General features: G+C 39.2%; 1 protein-coding gene across 1 annotated transcript in view; it reads left to right on the top strand.

Moving 5' to 3' along the window:
• The first annotated feature begins 8681 nt into the window (after positions 1–8681).
• OTOA (otoancorin) overlaps positions 8682–20645 on the top strand; it is a 90573-nt gene continuing 78609 nt past the window's right edge. Inside the window, exons 1-8 of the mRNA XM_044657447.1 lie at positions 8682–8769; positions 9036–9064; positions 9159–9189; positions 9300–9327; positions 9726–9813; positions 10880–11011; positions 14196–14431; positions 18480–18586. Of these exons, the coding sequence (XP_044513382.1) occupies positions 8682–8769; positions 9036–9064; positions 9159–9189; positions 9300–9327; positions 9726–9813; positions 10880–11011; positions 14196–14431; positions 18480–18586 (739 nt within the window). The remainder of the gene's footprint in view (positions 8770–9035; positions 9065–9158; positions 9190–9299; positions 9328–9725; positions 9814–10879; positions 11012–14195; positions 14432–18479; positions 18587–20645) is intronic.

The following is a 20645-nucleotide window of genomic DNA, read 5'->3' as shown; positions in this document are numbered from 1 at the left end:
CTCTCTCTCTCTCTCTCTCTCTCTCTCTCTCTCTCTCTCTCTCTCTCTCTCTCTTTCTCTCTCTCCCCCCTGCCTATCTGTCTGTCTCTCTCTGACTGTCTCTCTCTATATCTATCTTTCTATTTCAGTGTATTGCTATCTCTCTTATACCTCTATCTATTCATTTATCTAGACACATACTAACAGACTGTGGGAACGGAAAGCCTCTACCCCAAACCTGCAAAGCCCCAGCAACACCTGGCAGAATACCAGAACTTCCCATTCTTCAGCCTGTACATGTTGAACACCATTCCTGAGAACCACTGCCCCCATCCCCAAAGACAGAGACTCCCCACCCCCCTCAGGAACATCCAGTGAAGTTAACCCAAGTAGTTCACCTTCCCCAGAGACAACCATAGAGGCAATCCAAGTTGCCTTGTCTCCCCTTCCTTTCCCAAATCTATAAGACCCTATTTCTCCCCCATTCAGGGGGTCTCCACGGCCACCTCTCCTGGCATCAGACTCCTCCCCCTTGCTGCCCCCCCACCTGGGGGGAAAAAAGAGAATTTTGCTAATCCTCTTGGTGTTGGGCCCCCTTGCTGCTCCAAATAAGCCTTGCTTTATTGCCCTACTCCAGTCTCATTTATCTCTTCAGTCTAATCTTAGTCAGTCTGACTGGCATATGGTGCCAAAACCTGGGAGACTCTCTCTCTTTACTCTGGTCTCTCCTTGTCTCTTGAGTCAAACCCCTGTCAGTCAGACATACATACCAATATTATCTATCTATCTATCTATCATCTATGGATTCCATTCCAAAGTTGACTATGGAAATCACAGTAGGAAACTATTATTATCATTTATAATATTTGCCATTTGTAATATCATTATTTAATTCCTCCTTTCCCCCATAAGGATGATATGACTTCTAGAGAGGCAGCATGGCATAATGATTAAAGAGCTGGCTTCATTGTCAGGAAGACTGAGTTCAAAACCTGCCTCTGATATATATAGGCTGCATGACCCAGGAAAGTCACTGAACCTTTCAGTGTTCCCTGGGCAGCTAACTTTTAATACTCTTTAAGTTACAGAGCAGCTGCCAGTATGCATGCATGGAGGTATTTTCCTTTCCTGGAATATACTATAGCCATGAATTCACAGGTCTAGGATGGGGAACAGGGGAGAGGCAGAGAAGGAGAGGGAGAGAGTTTTTTTAAATCAAAAAGACAAGCAGTATATCAACTATATATGTGAAGTCATGTGAAGTACATTTCCATATTAGCCATGTTGCAAAAAAAAAACTCAAGAAAAATACAGTGAAAAAATTATACTTCAATTTGCCTTCAGAGTTCATCAGTTCTGAGAGATTTCTAATTGATGAAGGGGACGTGATAGCTTTCTTAAGTACTTGAAAGTATCATAGAGGGGCCCAACACAGAGGGAACACTCATGGATTTGAGCTGAACTCCTCTGACCACTTCAGAGTACACATGTGCTCAGAGCTAAAGGACTTTGGGATTATGTGGCAATTCTTAGTCCCACAAGGGCATCAGAGTTAGCAGACTTCCTTTTAGAGGGTTGGGTGGTATAGCAATCCTGAGATGGATATTTTCAGTTGTTGAGACAACTTCATGAGTTTGAGAGAGCCAGAGCTCTTGAAAGCCTCAGTTGAAACTAGTAGACAGCAGGTATTGCTTTTTGCCTTGTCACAGAAAACAAGCACTGACAGAAGAATGAGCTAAACATAACTCCAAGGGACTTTGAGATTGGAACAATTTCCAGATGGCTGTTTTATCATTCATGCTCAGGGAAAGAAACACAAGCAGAGGAGATGATCAGGGACCTGAGGTTCAGGCATCAGGCTCATATAAGCAGAATAAGTGCCTACCACAATGTGTACACAGTTTTCATGGCTGTGGGACATGTGGTACAAAGGAAGATGGAAGCCTCTCTTCCCTACAAGATGTCAGAGAGAGCCTCCAAAGAGTTTCCATACATTTGGCAGGTGGGAAGAGAAAGAGAACCAGAGGGTCAGTCATTCCTATTAAAATCTACTGAGAGCCACTCTTCCAGGCCCAGTGGTCAGCCCTCTTTGATGTAACCCTCTCCCCTTGCTGCCCTCACAAAGACCAAAGAATTGCAATGTCATCCCCAAATCCTGCACCTCTGAATACATGTCTAGGGAAATTCAAATTTGCACTTACTCCAGGAAAATGCTTTTCCTACAAAAGGCTATAATATAAAAAAATTGTTATTCATTTTAGCCACCTAAGGGAGAATTAGTAGTAACAAAACAGAGTTGTAAGAGGAAAATTTAGACTTGATATGACATGTTCCCCCCAAAATCTCCTAATGATTTTTTTAAAAATTCTTACCTTCTGCCTTAGAATTAATATTCCATATTGATTCTAAGGCAGAAGACTGATAAGGGCTATGCAGTGGGAGTTAAGTGACTTGCCCAGGGTCACACAGCTTGGAAGTGTCTGAGACCAGATTTGAACCTAAGACTTCCTGTCTCTAGGCCTGGGTTTCAATCCACCAAGCTAACCAGCTGCCCCCTCCTAATGATTTTTTTGATGTTCAGCCACATCCAACTCTTTGTGATTCCATTTGTTGTTGGTTTTCTTTTTGGCAAAGGTTCTAGAGTGGTTTGCCATTGCCTTTTCCAGCTCTTTTTATAGATGAGGAAACTGAGGCAAACAGTGTTAAATGACTTGCCCAAGGTCTCACAGTTAGTGAGGTCAGATTTGAATTCAAGAAGATGAGTCTTTCTGACTCTTGGTTCAGTACTCCATCCACTGTGCCATCTAGCTGTGTAATGACAAGGGTTATTAGCCAAAAGGTAAAATGAGTTACCTCAAGTAAGAATAACTTCTCCCTCACTGAAGCCCTTCTAGCAAAACTATATTTGTTTGATGGGTTATAATAGGGAATCTTGAAGGATATGGTCTTTAAGGTCCCTTCCAATTCAAATTCTAGGCTTCTGGGGTTGTACTTTGTTCAATAAGCATCATGGAGTGGGTGTAGATAGCACTGTGGAAAATGAAGGGAATATATAATACATAGACTATTCTTGTGGAGGACTTACAACCTAATTGGGAAGATAACACCATTTTTATTAATCTCATTTTAATTTTTACTAATAATATAATTTTAATCTAATTTTTAAAATTATTAATATTAAAATAATATAATCTGACATTCATATAATGCTTTCTGGGGTTTACAAAATGCTCTTTTGCATGTTACTTCATTTGATTTTCACAACTCTGTGAGGTAGGTGCTATCATTATCCCTCTTTTGCAAATTGGGAAACTGAATAAGTGATGATGACAGTCATGCATCTATTACATGTCCAACATAGAATTCAAAATCAGATCTTCTTGACGCCAAGCCTAGCACTCAATCTACTGCACCACCTTGCTACCCAAGTTAGAGACATGACAAACAATAAAAAAAATTAATTTATCTAGTTCTAAGAAGGGAAGGTTAATGCCCCCTACTAATATAGTTTTATTGTCTATTCCTCCCATAACTCATATAACTTTTTTTTAAAATTTGGATGCTATGCCATTTGGTGTATATATGTTTAGTATTGCTATTACTTATTGTCCATGTTATCTTTTATCAAGATGTCTTTTCCTTCTTTATCTTTTAAAATTAGATTAATTTCCACTTTTGCTTTGTCCAAGATCATAATTGCTACCCCTGCTTTTTTAACATCAGTTAAAGCATAAAAGATTCTATTCCATACTTTTACCTTTATTCTATGTGGGTCTCTCTACTATAAATATGTTTCTTATAGATAGCATCTTGTGAAATTCTAGTTTTTAATCCAATCTCCTTTTCTCTTCTATTTTATGGATGAGTTTATCCCATTCACATTCACAGTTATGATTACTGTGTTTCCTTCCATCTTATTTTCTCCTGATTATCTTTTTCTTTCTCTCCTTTCAGCCTTTCCCTGTTTACAAATGCTTTGTTTCTGACTATTGCCTTCCCTAGTTCACACAATCTTTTGTCTATCTCTACCTTTTCCTCTTCCCCTTCTCCCTTCCCTACAGGGTAAGATAAGTTTCTATAACCAACTGAGTGTGGCTGTTATTCCTGTTTTGAGCCAATTCCATTGAAAGTAAGATTCAGGTATTGCCCAGCACTCCCTTCTCCTTTCTTCCTCTCCACTTTATTGACTCTTACATTCTTCCTTATGTGAAATAATTTACCCCCATCTTTCTCTTTTTTCTTCTTTTCTCAGTGTATTCCTCTTTTTTATCTCTTCATTTTTTTAGATATCATCCCATTATATTCAACTTACTCCCTTCCTTTTGTTTAGGTATGTTCTCACTCAGTGTCCTAATAGTAATGAAGTTCTTAAGTATTTTCAGTAGCTTAAGTATCCTAAGCAATTTCGGTATCTTAAATATCACAAATATTACAAATATCTTAAGTATCTTAGTTATCACCTCCCCAAGTAGGAATGTAATCAGCTTACCCCCATTGAGTCCCTTTAGTATCTCAAGTATCACTTGTAATCTGGATAGCTTAAGTATCCTAGTCATCATCTTCCCATGTAGAAATGTAATTCCATTTGACTCCATTGAGTCCTTTGCCTTGTAGAATATCATATTCCATGCCCTCTTGTCCTTTAGTGTAGAAACTGCTAGGTCCTGTGTAATCCTGACTTTGGCTCCACAATATTTAAATTGTTTCCCCCTCCCCACACCTCAGCTGCTTTTGGTATTTTCTCTTTGCCTAGGAGTTGTAAAATTTGGCTATGAGAGTCAGGAAGTGAGCCGTATATTTATTCAATTTATTTTCTCTTATTGTTTGAGAACAACAGGGCAGTTTTCCCTGATAATTTCTTGCAATATGGTATCTAGGTTCTTTTGGGGGTCATGGATTTTGGGCAGTCCAATGATTCTGAAATTATCTCGCCTAGTTTTATTTTCCAGGTCATTTGTTTTTCCAATGAGATAACTCAGGTTTTCCTCTATTTAAAAAATTTTTTTTTATCATTTCCTGATGTTTTATGGAGCCATTAGATTCCATTTGTCCAATTCTAATTTTTAGGAGCCATTTTCTTCCTTGAGCTTTTGTACTTTCTTTTTTAAGAAGTTGTTTTATTCAGTGATTTTTGTTGTTCTATGCTGTTGACTCTTTCACTCATTTCCTTTCCCAATTTTTCTTCTACCTTTCTTATTATTTGCTTTTTTGATATTTTTTTGAAGTTCTTCTAGAAGTTCATTTTGGGTCTGACATTTTGACATTGTTGTCCTCTTCTGAGATTATATTTTGATCTTCCCTGTTGCTGAAATAGTTTCCCAGGGTCAGGCTTTTTCTTTTGCTCCTTGGGGTGCTTTTTTCATAACCTTGTCTATATATTGAAGCTCAGCTTTACTCTTGAGGTAGGGAAAATACTCTCCTTGGGTTCCCTCAGGTGCCATGTGTACTGTAGTGAACTAGATTCCACTCTTCAGCTGCCAGCTTCCTCAGGTGTTCCAAGTGCCAGGCTACTCCTCCCACTGAGGGTTCATTCTGCTATGCTTGCATCAAGCTACTCCTCCCACTTCTGGTTTTTCTGGTGCCAAATGCTCTGGACTGTTCCTCTGAGTGTACTGGGCTACTCCTTATATTGTTTGTTTCTGTGCTATCCCTCTGTACTCTAGCAAGATTTGTCCTTCTTTATTTTCTTAGGCTGTCTTTTTTTTTGATTCTGCCACTCCAGAATTCATTTTAAGGTATTTTTGGTTGATTTGGGGGGGGTGATGGTTGGTTTTTTGAGATGGGTTGGAGCAAGCTTGGAATATTCCTTACTCCACTATCTTGGCTCCTAGAAACCAACAATACAAAATTTAAGAATCAGACAATAAGATAAGAATAGAGCTAACTCAAATCTTTGTAGCACTTTTAGATTTGCCAATGTACTCTTCTCACAACATCAAAGAGTTCCTGCACGGGAATAATGGGAAATAAGATTGGACAGGTAAATTAGGACCTGATAATAAAAGGTTTTAAATGCCAAGCTGGCACTTTTTTGTATTTCCTATATGTAACTGGAAAATATTGAAAGATTTTGAGCAAAGGAGTAAGATAATGAAAGTGCTGCCTTTTAGGAAGATTAATTTGGTAGCAATATTCAGGTCACCCACTAGTTTCATTTGCTTCTCCTTGTAATTCTCAGTTCTGGCAGCATTCTACTCAATGGGAAAGGCTATAACCTTCTCTAGGCTGGTACAGCATGTTTCCACTCAAAGGAAGGTGACTTTAGGGGGCCACATGGACAGATGAGGACTTATCCATTGCTAGCAGCAAATTAAGTTGATTCAATTCATGTAATAGTTGGTATCTTCTCTGGACTTCATTTTTTTCATCTGGGAGTTGTCAATTGGGAATTTAATGCTGGAAGTGATCTATGGATTCTTTCAATCTATTTTACTTTCATGATCAAGAATTTCAGGGCAGTTTTTCTGGATAATTTCCTATAGTATGATGTCTAGATATTTCTTTCTTTTTTTTTATTATGATTTTCAGGTGGTCCAATAATTCTTAAATTGTCCTTCCTGGATCTATTTTCCAGGTCAGTTGTTTTCTCAATGAGGTGTCTCATATTATCTTCAATTTTTTCATTCTTTTGATTTTGTTTTAATATGTTTTGGTGTCTCATGAAGCCATTAGCTTCTAATTGCCCAATTCTAATTTTTAAAGACTGAATTTCTTCCACAACCTTTTGATTCTCCTTTTCCTTTTGGTTCATTTTTCCTTTCAAGTCATTCTTCTCTTCTTCCAGTTTTTTTTTTTTTTGCATCATTTTCCAGCAGGTCAATTCTGGCTTTCAATGCCTGTGCCTCTGTTTCCAGATGACCCATTTTGCTTTTTAGGCTATTATTTTTCTTTCACCATTTTTCTTCAACCTGTCTTATTTGATTTTTCATTTCCTTTTTGAGCTCTTCCATAGACTGCATCTAATCCCCTGGGTTTTTTTTTTGAGGCTTTGCTTGATGTTTCCTGGATCTCCTCCCTGTCCATTGGTTCTGTTCTTTGGTCCTTACCCCCAAAGAACCTTTCAATTTTAGCTTTTTTCCCTCTTATTTACTCATTTTATTTACTTTTTTTGGGGGGGTCCTATGGACTATAACCTTGCCCCTCTGTTGATTTACTGAACCAGAGTGTTTGAGCTATTATGTCCTGATGCTGAATCTTCTCTTTTTTTTCAATCCTCTACTGTTATGCTGGATTCAGCCAGTTGAGCTAACCTGCTGAGCTGGCCTTCCCTGGGACAAATTTTTCACTGTAGCCAGCAGGTTGAGGGTGTCCAATAAAGGTTCCCCACCACCAGATCCTCCCTGCCAGCTGTTGTCAGAGCCCTGGACCACTACTGGTAGGCCAGAGGCCAACCCTTTCAGCTGAGGTCTCTGCCTGGGGCTGACTGTGTAAGTCCCAGTCTTATCTCAGGGATAGGTGGAGGACGGCTTTCAGCTAGCCTGTCTCTCCCTTATCCTGTGAATATAGACACACTGTGCCTACTTTTCAAGTTGTTTTCAGTAGGAGAATCTCATGACTGCTTCTTGTTGGGTTTGGATTTCTGTTTTCTTTGAAGTGTGATATAAATATTGGTTTGGAAGGATTGTCAGAGGTTTGGGCTTTAGGTGTTCCTAAGCCACCATCTTGACTCCACCTCCAGTTTCTTCATCTGTAAAATGAGGAAGCTATGCTAGATGACCTCTAAGATTCCTTCCAGTTTTAAATCCTGTGAGCCCGTGAACATTTAAGAAAGAGTTGGTATGGGGGGGGGGGGGAGGAAGAAAGGACATCACAATCTTAACACTTACAGGTGATTACTCCTTGTGAGCAATTGAACCTCAGTATAAACTGAGGCAATGATATCTAGATGATAGAGAACATAGTTGAAGGAGTCACTTAAGACCACACTTATTGAGCTGTGCAACTAACAATTAGGTTCCTTAGTGAATTCTGTATAGTTTTCTGAAGACATAGCCTGTGCCTTTAAGATGCTTAAGATCCCTAGGGGAGACAGGAATTATCCTATTATTGTCCTATTACTAACTGATGACCTAATTTTCCCATTAAAAATAAGTTGCTGAATATTCAAAAAATTTATACAGGAGATCAAAGATCATAGGAATTAGAGTTGGTTAGGGACATTAGAGATCCTCTGATTCTTTCATTTTACAAATAAAGAAAACTAAGACCTAGAAAGGATTCTCCAAGGTCATATAACACCTAACTAGACAAGCTAGGATTTAAACTCAGGTCAATCTGACTCCAAAATCAGCATTTTTTTCTGTATCTATATGCTTGTGTAAACCAGCGATTCCCAAAGTGGGCGCCACTCCCTCGCTGGTGGGTGCTGCAGCGATCCAGGGGGGGCGATGATGGCCACAGGTGCATTTATCTTTCCTATTAATTGCTGTTAAAATTTTTTAAAAATTAATTTCCAGGGGTTCTAAGTAATATTTTTTCTGGAAAGGGGGCGGTAGGCCAAAAAAGTTTGGGAACCATTGGTGTAAACATATAAATGCTGTATATGTGAATAAGTGGTTAAATCTCACTATTTATTATTATAAAAAAATCTAAGGGACACATAATCTTTTGAAATTCTTTCCTTTGTCTTTATAATTGTCTTTCTTTGTTTCTTTTTTGCAAACCTTAATGTCTCTTTTACCGGTGTCAACCACAGAAGGATAATGTTCCGGCAACCCAGAATTTATTTACTGCTTCTTTTCTTGATGGGCCATTCAGTGGCAGCTTTGAGAACTCCAAATTCTAAGCAGGGTAAGATCAATTTAGGTACTCTAAATGTTCTGTATCAAGATTGGGAGTGGGGGTGGATTTTATGTCTAGCCAAGTTGTTGTGTTTCATTTTCAGAGTTTTTCTAAATGTCTCATTTTATGTACAGGATGGTATTCATGGTGATAATTCTCCAAGAAATACCTTCATGTGTTTCTTCTTGCATTTTACTTATGATACTACTATGTTTTAAAAAGTCAAATGATCCAACTTTAGTTACATGCTCACTGGATTTTTTTTTAAAAAACAGATTTACATCCATTACTACAGAAAATGGCAGTGAGTATTCAATCTTCTTTTAATCAAAGTTCCCTCTACTGGAACACACTAACATTGTGGAATAATTCTTGACTTTGTCTCTTGTGCTTTTTAGGAAGAAATAATAGAGGGAAGATACCTGAATGGTAATATGTTCATGGGATCTTGTTTGCTTCTTATTACGATTTCAAACAAAATTACATTGATCTCTCTGCAATGATTCAGTTTTAAGCTGTCTTTCTATTTCCCCATGCAGCTCTTCTGGATTTGATCCAGTTTCAGAGGTAATACAAAGAACACACGATTCTATACATTCCAGAACATTCCTCTAAGCACTTTAGGCTCAGAGAAGAGGGATGAAATTGGTAGAAGGTGAAATATTGTGGAACATGATACATTTTTAAGAAGTCACAAAATAGGATCATAGACTTATAGATTTGTAATTAACCTTTAAGTAAGTTTTCTCTTAAGTTGTTAATTTTGGTAAATTACTATATTATTGAATGTTTGGTGAATTGTCATCATCATCCTCATTATTATTACCTCTTATGGTGTTCTACTACTTATTGTTTATTTTCATTATCTATATTCTCCATATCCCTGTTTCCCATCAATTTAGGAAATCAGTAATTGACCACAGCAGATCTTTTGACCTGTGTCTTCTCTCTGTTTTCAATTAAAGTTCTAATGTCTGGACATCGGACCTATCCCAAAGACTTATGGCCTATTTTCATTCACGAAACGTTGCCTTTACTGTCCGCAGTCTTCAGGTTTGTGCATTCTCACCTTTGAGGCACTGTCATATCACCAGACCAGCCCAGCCCTGGATCCTTGAAAACTTTGTAGCTTTTGCCACCATTAGAGTTGTCTCCTGAGCTCGGTCTGACTTCAAGAAAATGATAGTATTGTTCATGGTAATGATTGTTTCCACTGAAATCAATAAGCATTGATTAATCACCAAGTATGTGCCAGTCATTGTGCCAAGCTATATACAACTATAAAAGCAAGACAAACTCTGTCTTTAAGGAGCTTTCATTCTAATTGGGGTGAACAACATATAGCATCTGCTTCTCTTTATTGACCTTTTTATACAGTGACCCAAATGTGTCCAGGAGTAATAGCCCGATAGGTTTTGGGAGCTCCCTTTGAGAGTCGAGTTTCTGATTAGATGGGTAAACTATCTCCTGATAAGTAAGCAACAACAAAAGTGAACTATTAAATGTGGCTTTTTTGGTAGTAGTTGTTATGTATACTTATGTGGGTTTTCATATGTGTTTGCTATTTCCTTGTATTCATCCTTGGGGGGTGGTGGGGAGTGGAGAACCTGAAAGAGGGGTTGCTTGAAAGACTGTATTCTCATTGTTTGTATCCCAACTGACTTTAACACTTGTAAGTAGCACAGCTAGCTTTCTTGGCTGTTGTCAAAGTCTCTGCAGCAAGGCATCCAAAACAGAAGCCTCTGCAATATGAGCCTCCTTCCAGAGAAAGTCCGGGGAAAATGAGGCATTGTCTACACAACTCAAAACAATCTCCCCAGAAGTGCCCTTGGTCAACTGGGAAGGCCATGGTAGCCACGCTTCCTTGTCCCAAGGAAAAGGGATCCAGGCTTACTCTCCCCAGCTCCCTACATCTCTTATGGGAGTCATGTGAGAGATTATAAGACTGAGTTAGTCCTGATTCTGAGCCTTGCAATGCTTGGCAGGCCTCAATGCCTTTGTGCTTTCTTTAAATGGAGACCTCTAGGGAAACTGAAAAGCATGGCGACTCGCCAAACAATCTAAAAGGCGTCCTCGCATCCGTCCTGGGTCAATTTGCTTTTATCCTCTTCATTCTCAGGCTACCATGGAAAATTACCTGGAGAACCTTCTGTACCAGCCCCAGAAGCTGCTGGAAGATTTCCGACAGACTGATCACCAGCAATTCCAGACTGCCATGAAATGCCTTTTTGAAGACAAAAAGAGCCGATTGGTGAGGGGGCCCTAATGTTCCTGGAGATAAAGAGGAACTAGGTCTTGAAAACTATTGAGTCTGCCTCAGGAGTGTCACTGAGTCATCCACCAGGGCTGCTGCAGGCAATCAAGAAGCCTTTTTTGAATTATAATTATTGTTGTTTAAATTTTATTTTTTTCCAGATTATGTATCGAATCCATTTTTAATAATAGTTTTCTGACATTTTTCCATCCATATTCTCTCTCTCCTCAAGACAGCAGGTAATATTTTCTTAGTTGTATGTGTGTTATCATACAACCCATATTTCCATGTCTGTCATATTATGAAAGAAGACACACTAGAAAAAAGCTCATGGAGGAAATAAAGTACAGAATGGTTGCTTCAATTTGTATTCAGATTCCATAAGTCCCTATGAATGAAACGGACAGCTTTTTTTTTTTATTTTGAGTCCTTTAGAGTTGTCTTGTTTAAGCTTTTATTATTAAGCACCTACTATGAACCAGCCATCATAGTAGGTGGTAGAGATACAAATAAAAATACAAAAAAGAAATGACACAATTCTTGTCCTCAGAGAACTTACAACCTGTATCTTTCTTCTCCTTTTCTTACAGTGACTTGAGCGTATCCAAGGAGAAATAGTTACTGAGTTTAATGAGTTTCCCTCTGTTTTCCTCATACTCAGAACCTAAGACAAGCACCAGGGGAGATTCTAGATTAGGAATAGAACAAGTAAAGAACAAAGAAAGGACCTAGATCATTCTGAGGAACCTTGGGTCTGATTTTTTAATAGATAATAAATGAGTGAGAGTTGAGGATTCCTGGAGCTCAGAAAGTCAGTGATTTTGAAAGATTTCCTATGCTGGAGGCAGCTGTTGAAGATTTTGGCCAGGCAGATTCTGGAAAGTATCTCTAAGACTTTCCTGAAATGAAGGCCACCTTCATCATGGATAACTCACTGGAAGTGACTTAGTTGAAAATGATTCCATTTTTGTCCAAATACATCATGGAGATGCCTGTGCAAAAATAATGCTCAATAACCATTCACTTATTTTGATCCAGTAGACAGAAAGACCAAAGAAGGGTCCCACACAAGGCAAAATTGGTTGACTTCATGACCTGGCTAATGAGATGACACCATGAAATGTTCTAAAGTTCAGAAGGTTTCTTCTCAAAGCCTCTTGAATATGAGCTTCAGAAGTGTATAGAAGCAGATACCATTTAACAAAGCAAATGATCAGGGTCTCTAAGCAACACCCTTAGTCCCCAATTGACAACAAGCATTTAATTCCCTACTAAATATCGGGTACTGTGCTAAGTGCTAGAGTGACAAAGACAAAATTTTAAATAAGAATCCCCAGGGAATTAAAATTCTATAGGAGGAAATAAAACATTACACGTTAACATGAGGTAGGTTTTCTCCCTGGCTTCTTCTGGTGGTCTCCCTAATAAAGAGCTGTGGAAGTCAAGCCACATGTTCAAATGAGAAGAGAGCAGGAGCAGAAATTTTCTCTCCCTTTAAAATATACTAAATGGCCAGTTATTCCTTTTAGTAAAGGGGTTGTCAGAAGGGACTGGGGCAAAGACTTACTTAATGATTACTCCATGAGGTAATGCTTGTGTTATGGCTGTGCCAGAGTTGGCTTGGAATGGCTCTTTTTTTTTTTTTTTTGAACCCTAACCTTCCGTCTTAGAATCAATACTGAGTATTGGTTCCTAGGCAGAAGAGTGGAAAGGGTTAGGCAATGGGGGTTAAGTGACTTGCCCAGGGTCACACGGCTGGGAAGTGTCTAAGGTCAAAATTAAATTCAGGACCTCTAGGCTTGGCTCTTTAGCCACTGAGCCACCTCACTGTCCTTCCATAATTTCCTCTATAAGAAACTGAGGTCCAGAAAGGTGAGTTGTGATTTACTCAGTTTCAGACATATATAAAGCATCATAGGTGAGATTTAAACAGTGGTCTTTTGACTCCAGAGCCAGGACTCCTGTCTCTAGGCTTCCTTTCTATCCACTGAGCCACCTAGCTGCTCCTTCTACTGACTCTTGACCACCCATTGTTTAAGTTTCATTATGAGCATTTACAACTCAGAAACCAGCAAATTACAAATAAGGATTTGATTTATTGTTTTGTTAATTGTTTTGACTTATGAAAGTGATGGGAAAAATATTAATAATGCAGATTAAACCAAAAAGTGAGTTGTGTGGAGAGAGCTGGCTATTAAACATTTAAGCAGCACACCCGTGCCTATAGAAAGGAAATTTTAGCACCTGGGACCATCAGGAAGGGTTTCCCATTGGGCATGATATTTGAGCCAAACTTTGAAGGAAGCTAAGGATTCTGAGAGGCAGAGATGCTAGGGGCTAGAGATACAAAGCCAAAATTTGAAAAATAGTCCTGCTAGGAACATTACCTTCAATAGGAGGAAATAATCCAGTGGAACATGAGACGGGCTCCTTCTGGTGACCACATGTTCAAAAGAAAGGAAAAAGAGCAGGAGAGAAGTTTTTTCTCCCTTTAAAGTACATCGAATGACTTTATTCTCTTTACTAAAGTTGCTGCCAGAAGAGGCTGGAGCAATGACTGTCTTACTTCATACTTATGGAAGATATTCCAGGCTTGGAAGAGAGTCAATACCAAAGCATGGAGATGTGTCAGGAACAGCAAATAGGCCAATTTTGCTGAACTGTAGAATCAGTCAGTCAATATTTATTAAATGCCTACTATGTGCCAGGCACTGTGTGAAATATTGGGGATATAAAAAGAGGCAAAAAGGTAAGTCTTTAGGGGCATCTGGGTAGCTCAGTGGATTGAGAGTCAGGCCTAGATTCAAATCTGGCTTTAGACATTTTCTAGCTGTATGACCTGGGGCAAGTCACTTAACTCCCATTGCCTACCCCTTACCACTCTTCTGCCTTAGGACTTAGTATAAGTTCTAAGATAAGGGTTTAAAAAGAGAGGGAGAGAGAGAGAGAGAGAGAGAGAGAGAGAGAGAGAGAGAGAGAGAGAGAGAGAGAGTGTGTGTGTGTGTGTGTGTGTGTGTGTGTGTGCTGGTAGAGCTAAGTTATCTCTAAGCCAGGTTGCATTTATTTTCCATTATTTCCATCCCCACAAAGTATGGTTTCCCCAAGGGTTCTGCATCCAACTAATTAGAACCCACCAAAAGCCAAGAGGCCACTTCTTTCTCTCCTCTCTTGGTTTCTGCAGGAGCTGGATGACATAGTGATTGATCTGGAGGAAATCCGGGACCATGCCTTGCAGACACCCGGTGTGAACCGAACTCTGTTCCTCATCACCCTTGAAAGATGCTTCCTGATCATGAATTCCATTGAATGTGTGGCTATACTAGGCCAGGTGCTAAGGGTTTCCCCTGGAAGCTTCCTCCAGCCTGAGATCATTGAGAACCTTCCCAGAAACCTCCAGGAAGATTCCTTTAAGAATTTGTAAGTGCCTTGGAGTTTGCTTCAGTAGATCATCTTGGGAATGAGTGAAAAATTAATTAAGCACTTACTATTTACTTACCAGGCATCATGCTAAGTTCTGGGGATACCCAAGCAAGTGAGCGAGACCTCTGCCCTCAGAGAATTTACATGAGAGTCAGGAAAACAGCCCATAAAGGGATGTTCTAAAAGCAGGACAGCAATTTGGAACTGGCTGGAAAGTGATGTGGAGGAAAGGAAAGTGAAAGCTTATCTGCCAGTTCCCAGCACCCCAGAGGCAGAGCCGTAGGTTCCAGTGAGAAAGAGATGTGTATCGAGGTAGGGAGTGTAGGTTGTCCAGGAAGTGTCTTTTGGAGGACAGAGGACAAATTAGGACTGAAAGAGGTACTGGCTCTGCAACAGATTTCAGTAAAACCCGTAAGCCGAAATATTGTTTGTTTGTTTTATTTGGTTTTGTTTTTTTTAAAACCCTTGTACTTCGGTGTATTGTCTCATAGGTGGAAGATTGGTAAGGGTGGGCAATGGGGGTCAAGTGACTTGCCCAGGGTCACACAGCTGGGAAGTGGCTGAGGCCAGGTTTGAACCTAGGACCTCCTGTCTCTAGGCCTGACTCTCACTCCACTGAGCTACCCAGCTGCCCCCCTGTTTGTTTTAGAGCCCTGACCTTCCACCTTAGAATCAATACTGGTTATGGGTTCCAAGGCAGAAGAGTAGAAAGGGGGTGAAGTGACTTGCCCAGGGTCACACAGCTAGGAAGTGTCCGAGGCTTTGAACCCAGGACCCCCCGTCTCTGTGCCTGGCACTCTATCTTTTACCTAGCTGCCCTTGGAGCTGTTTTTATGGTTGTGATGATCCACTATCTGTTGTTGGTATTCATTTGTCAGATAGCTGCATGAGCCTGGGTGTTCAAGCCACCGCAACCATGGGACAGGGAGTGTCATTATCATTATCAGAGCAGCTGGACAGCAAGGTAGCACAGTGGATAGAGTGTTAAGCCTGGAGTCAGGAAGATGCGAGTTCAGATCTTACCTTAGATACTTACTATGTGACCCTGGCAAGTCACTAAACCCTGCTTGCCTCAATTTTCTCATCTGTAAAATTGAGCTCAAGAAGGAAATGGCACTCTAATATCTTTGTCAAGAAAACCCCAAATAGGGTCACGAAGAGACTGAAATGACTGAATGAGAACAACATAACAGACTAGATGTTAACTTCATGCACTTATAAAGCAAAGCATTGTCTTTCCTCACCAAGAATGAGCTTATAATTTAGGGAAGAAGGCAAGACATAAAACAAGTGCCTAAGGAAAATTCAAATAATTTGTTATTAGAGTGCAAAGAATTTGTCAAAGTACTGAAAACCAGCTTATTTTTGTAGGTAGGCTCAACAGCTCACAAATGGGTCAATCCCACTAGCTTACCTGCCCCAAATGACTGCTGCTTCTGGGCTTATTTCAGAGATGGGAGAGGTTGGGAGCTAGAGACTTTCCAACAGCCCTATTCCTGGGGCCCTGTCAGTCTTGGCAGGTTCCAGCTGCTTTGTGCTTTCTTTAACTAGAGGCCTGTGGGAGAAATGTAATCTTTGCACTGTTTGCTTAGCAAACCCAAACCTAAGTTTTCTTGAATTCCAAATTAGGAGGCCTGAATAAATGAAGTTTTATTGTACTTAGAATGTTTTTGATAATGGGAAGACAGAGTGAAGAACCAGTTTTGTCTTGCCCAGAATGGGGGCTCAGGAACTGTTCCCTAAGGCTGATTTCAGTTCTAGGCAAAATTAGAAAGTAATTATAATTAATCTAGAGCTCATGGAATGTATTATAGCTGACATGGATTGTAAAGGCCATCTGGTCCAACTGTATCAGATCCCTGTGCCCATTTTCTTTCTTTTTTTTTAGATTATATATTTTTAAATTTTTTTAGAAAAAATTTTCCGTGGTTCCATGATTCATATTCTTGCTCTCTCTTCCCACCCCTCCACCCTTTCACCATAGCCGACATGCATTTCCACTGGTTTCTTCATGTGTCATTGATCAAGATGTATTTCCATATTATTGATAATTGTTCTAGGGTGGTCATTAAGAGCCTACATCCCAAATCATGTCCACATCAACCCATGTGTTCAAGCAGTTGTTTCTCTTCTGTGTTTCCACTCCTGTAGTTCTTCCTCTGAATGTGGGTAGCGTTCTTTTCCATAAATCCCTCAGAATTGTCTTGACTCATTGTATTGCTGCTAGTACAGAAGTCCATTACATTCAATTTTACCACAGTATATCAGTCTCTGTGTACAATGTTCTCCTGGTTTTGCTCCTTTCACTCTCAGCATCAGTTCCTGGAGATCATTCCAGTTCACATGGAATTCCTCCAGTTTATTATTCCTTTGAGCACAATAGTATTCCATCACCAGCTTATACCACAATTTGTTCAAAGAGTGCTAAAAGATTCCCTGCCCTTTGATCCAGCCATACCATTGCTGGGTTTGTACCCCAAAGAGATCATAGGGAAAAAGACATGTACAAAAATATTTATAGCTGCTCTCTTTGTGGTGGCAAAAAACTGGAAAAATAGGGTATGCCCATCAATTGGGGAATGGCTGAACAAATTGTGGTATATGCCCATTTTCTAAGTGAGGAAAATTGGAACCTAAAATAGTGATTAGTGACTGTCCATGGTTATATCACCAGTAAGTGATGGACGTTGGATTTGAAGTCAGCTCTTCTGCCTTACTTGAGCTTTTTTCTACATTAACTCTTCTAGCTATATCAGTCTGTTCCCTTTTCCTTTCTGGGAGAGTTTCTCTTCCTGATTCTCCTTAGATGGTCAGTGCCTACATAAATCTGCTCCTCCAAGACAAAGCCTAATTTTATTAAAGGATCTGAAACTCATTCAAACTGGAGGAGAAATAACTGATAATAGCTTAAAGTGTTCTTTTAAGAGAAAATGGATTCTTTCCATTGAGGCTGACTTTTATGTTCACCACTCTTCTAAGTTTCAGATATGTTTGCCTTCCTGTTGTTTAAGATATCATATAACCTTAGGCAAATCATTTCCCCTCTGAGTCTCAGTTTCTTTATCTGTGCAAAAAAGAAGTTGGACTTGTTGATCTCTAAGGTCCCTTCCTGCTTGATATTCAAAGAACTTCTCTAGTCAATCAACAATGAATGTTTATTAAGTGCCTACTATGTGTCAGGTTAGAAGCAGTTAGATGGGTCAGTGGATAGAGTACTGGGTCTAAAGAAAGGAAGACCTAAGTTCAAATCCAGATTCAGATACTTCCTAGTGGTAGGACTCTGGACAAATCACTTAATGTCTGCCTTAATCCTCTGGAGAAGGAAATGGCAAACTACTCTAGTAATCTTGCCAACAAAACCCCATGGACAGTAAGGTCTATATTCTATAGGGTCACAAATAGTCCGACATGACTGAACAACAATGTGCCAGGCACTATGCTAAATAACGGTGATACAAAAAAAGACAAGACAGTCCTTGGCCTCAAGGAATTTACAGCCTAATGGGAGATGACACAAAAAAAAAGGGGGAGGAAGGAAAGGAGCATAAGGGTCATGATGAAGTCCTGCAGTCAGGTGGGAAATGATGAGATGGCTGCTCTGGGCATAGTTTTTAAATGGAGAATCTGCAAGGAGCTCTCCAATATCCGCTCTCTATTCTTTCTAAGAAGCAGCTAGATGGCGCCAGACATCTACTATCTGTGTGACTCTGGGTAAGTCACTTAGCCCTATTTACCTCAGTTTCTTCATCATAAAAGGAACTGGAGAAGGAAATGGCAAAACCACTCCAGTATCTCTGCCCAAAAAATCCCAAATGGGGTTACAAAGAATTGGAAAATAACTGAACCACAAACCCTTTCTAATCAGAGAAAGGGAGAGAGCTTAGGGAGAAGGAGTACTGAGGGAAGTGCGAGTTTCAAAATTGATATAATCTTGTAGAATTATGAGTTTCTGGAAATCACAATGAGGTCCAGGAAAGCAACGAGATGGGAAATGAATGTCCATCTTTTTCTTTCCTTAGTTGACATTTGTTTCCATGTCATTTAGGTCCTCAGTATTTAAAGATCTCTATGACAAGATCTCTGCCCATTCACAAAGAGCACTCTACTCCTGGATGACTCAGATTTTGCAGAAATCTTCTAATTACTCAATGGGTGAGACCACAAGTCCAAAGAACGTTGCCATGGAGTTAGTCTTTATGCTAGAAAGAGGGAAAGCTTTCTAAATAACAACAGCTCATCCCCTCTGTAGAAGGGAAGGTGTGTGGGGGGAATACTTGCTTATCTCTTTGTGTCAGCTGTTAGCTATCCAGAGTCAAGAACATCCACTAGACACAAGCTTTTTTGTATTTTCCGGTATAAATCAGAAATAATGGGACCATTTCTAGTAGTGATTAAGGGAGCAAAATTCTCAATAGTTAATGAGTGGGTGACTGCTAGGGGGAAATGTCATAGCTAATGTATCATTTGTAAATTAATTAAATCCTTCTTATAACCTAAATTGCTTTAAAGAAGGTTGTGTGAACAACTTTTCTCAGAAATGCTGACAACTCATTTTCTGTCTAAACCAGCATTTTCAAAACTTTTGGAAGTCATGATTCTTAATCGTCCTTGATTTCAGGAGATCTTGATATCTCCCTCTTAAAAGTCCTCCAGGGAATATATTCTATCTTTAACCAAATTTAAAATAATTTACTTTGAACATTTGGGTCCTGGTTTTGCCACCTATAAGCTATGTAACAATGTACAAATCGTTTTTCCTTTTTAAACCTCAATTCCTCATCCACATAGTAGAGATATTTATAGTTGTTCTACCAATCTCAAAGGGTCATTTAATAATAAAATGAGGAAATGGATATAAAATGTTCTTTAACTATAAAGCACAGTATAGAAGTATAGCTGTACCAGTAATATATTGTTTTATAACATCCCTGAGATAAGTTGAGGTATCTTAGAAAGTCACAAAACTGGTTTCTATGAAGATAATCTAGTGATGGTGTTAATCCCAATTAATGAGCAGTTTGCTTTGGGTACATGGGCAGCAACAGGAGAAATCTGGGTCCCTGAAGGGATCTACTCCCCTGAATTCAGGGTGGTCAGTTATAATTTAGTACCTTAATGAATTAGAAGAAACAATTTTTTGGTGGACCCTAATGTTTGGAGAGGATGAATATCTCTTTAAATAATGATCAGTTAATTTCTTCCTTACTAGAAAGGCCAAGTTCAAGAATGTTTGCCCTTAGAGGTTCATAAGAGCAGTCACCAGGAGACAGCCTATCATTAACATTAACTTTACCAAATTACCAAATGTTCTCGACTGAGAAAAGAACATGCAGATACAGAAATATCTATGCGGTGATATGTTACCTCTCCTTTTAAGTGTCTATAAAATTAATGATAAGTTATAAAGTGTCTTAAAGTCATCTAGTCCAATCCACCTGCTTAACAAATGAATCTCAGATGTTCTGTTGCTGATGAGTCTGACTCAAAATACTAAAAAGGAGTAGGATGCAAGAAATGAAATTCTTAGAAGTATTGAAAAACTATAATTAACTTAGTCTGTGGCAATGCCTTCTCAGAGTAGTCAGTGTAGAAGAGATCTTCAAAAACATCTTACCCAAAATCCTTTTTTAATTTTATTTTTAAATGACATTTTATTTTTTCCCAATTGCATGTAAAAACAATTTTTAACACTCATTTTAAAAAAAATGTCAAATTCCAAATTCTTTCCCTCCTCTCCCTTTCTCCTTCCCTGAGATGGTAAGCAATTTGATCTAAGTTATATATGTTCAATTGTGCAAAACATTTTCATATTATTTCCATATTTTGTGAAAAAAGACCAAAAAAAAACTAAAACAAAAAATAAAGTGAAAAATAGTATGTTTCAATCTGCATTCAAATTCTATAAGTTTCTTCCCTGGAAAACCTCCTTATTTTAGAGATAAGAAAACTAGGGCCCCAAAAAAGGAGGCAACTTGCTCAGTAGTACATAATTAAGTGGCAGAGCTGGGACCTGAACCCAACTCTTCTCTTCTTACTCTAAGAGTAACTCTCTGTCTCTGTCTCTGTCTCTGTCTCTGTCTCTGTCTCTCTCTCTGTCTCTGTCTCTCTCTCCCTCTCTCTCTCAATCTCTCTCTCTCTCTCTCTCCCTCCTTCTATCCTTCCTTCCTTCCTTTCCCCCTCTCTCCCTCCTTCCTTCCTTCCCTCCCTCCTT

Source organism: Gracilinanus agilis, chromosome 1, assembly GCF_016433145.1.
Source record: "Gracilinanus agilis isolate LMUSP501 chromosome 1, AgileGrace, whole genome shotgun sequence".
Classification (NCBI taxonomy): Eukaryota; Metazoa; Chordata; class Mammalia; order Didelphimorphia; family Didelphidae; genus Gracilinanus; species Gracilinanus agilis.
Note: the sequence above shows the minus strand (reverse complement) of the source record. Positions and strands in the feature narration are given on the sequence as shown.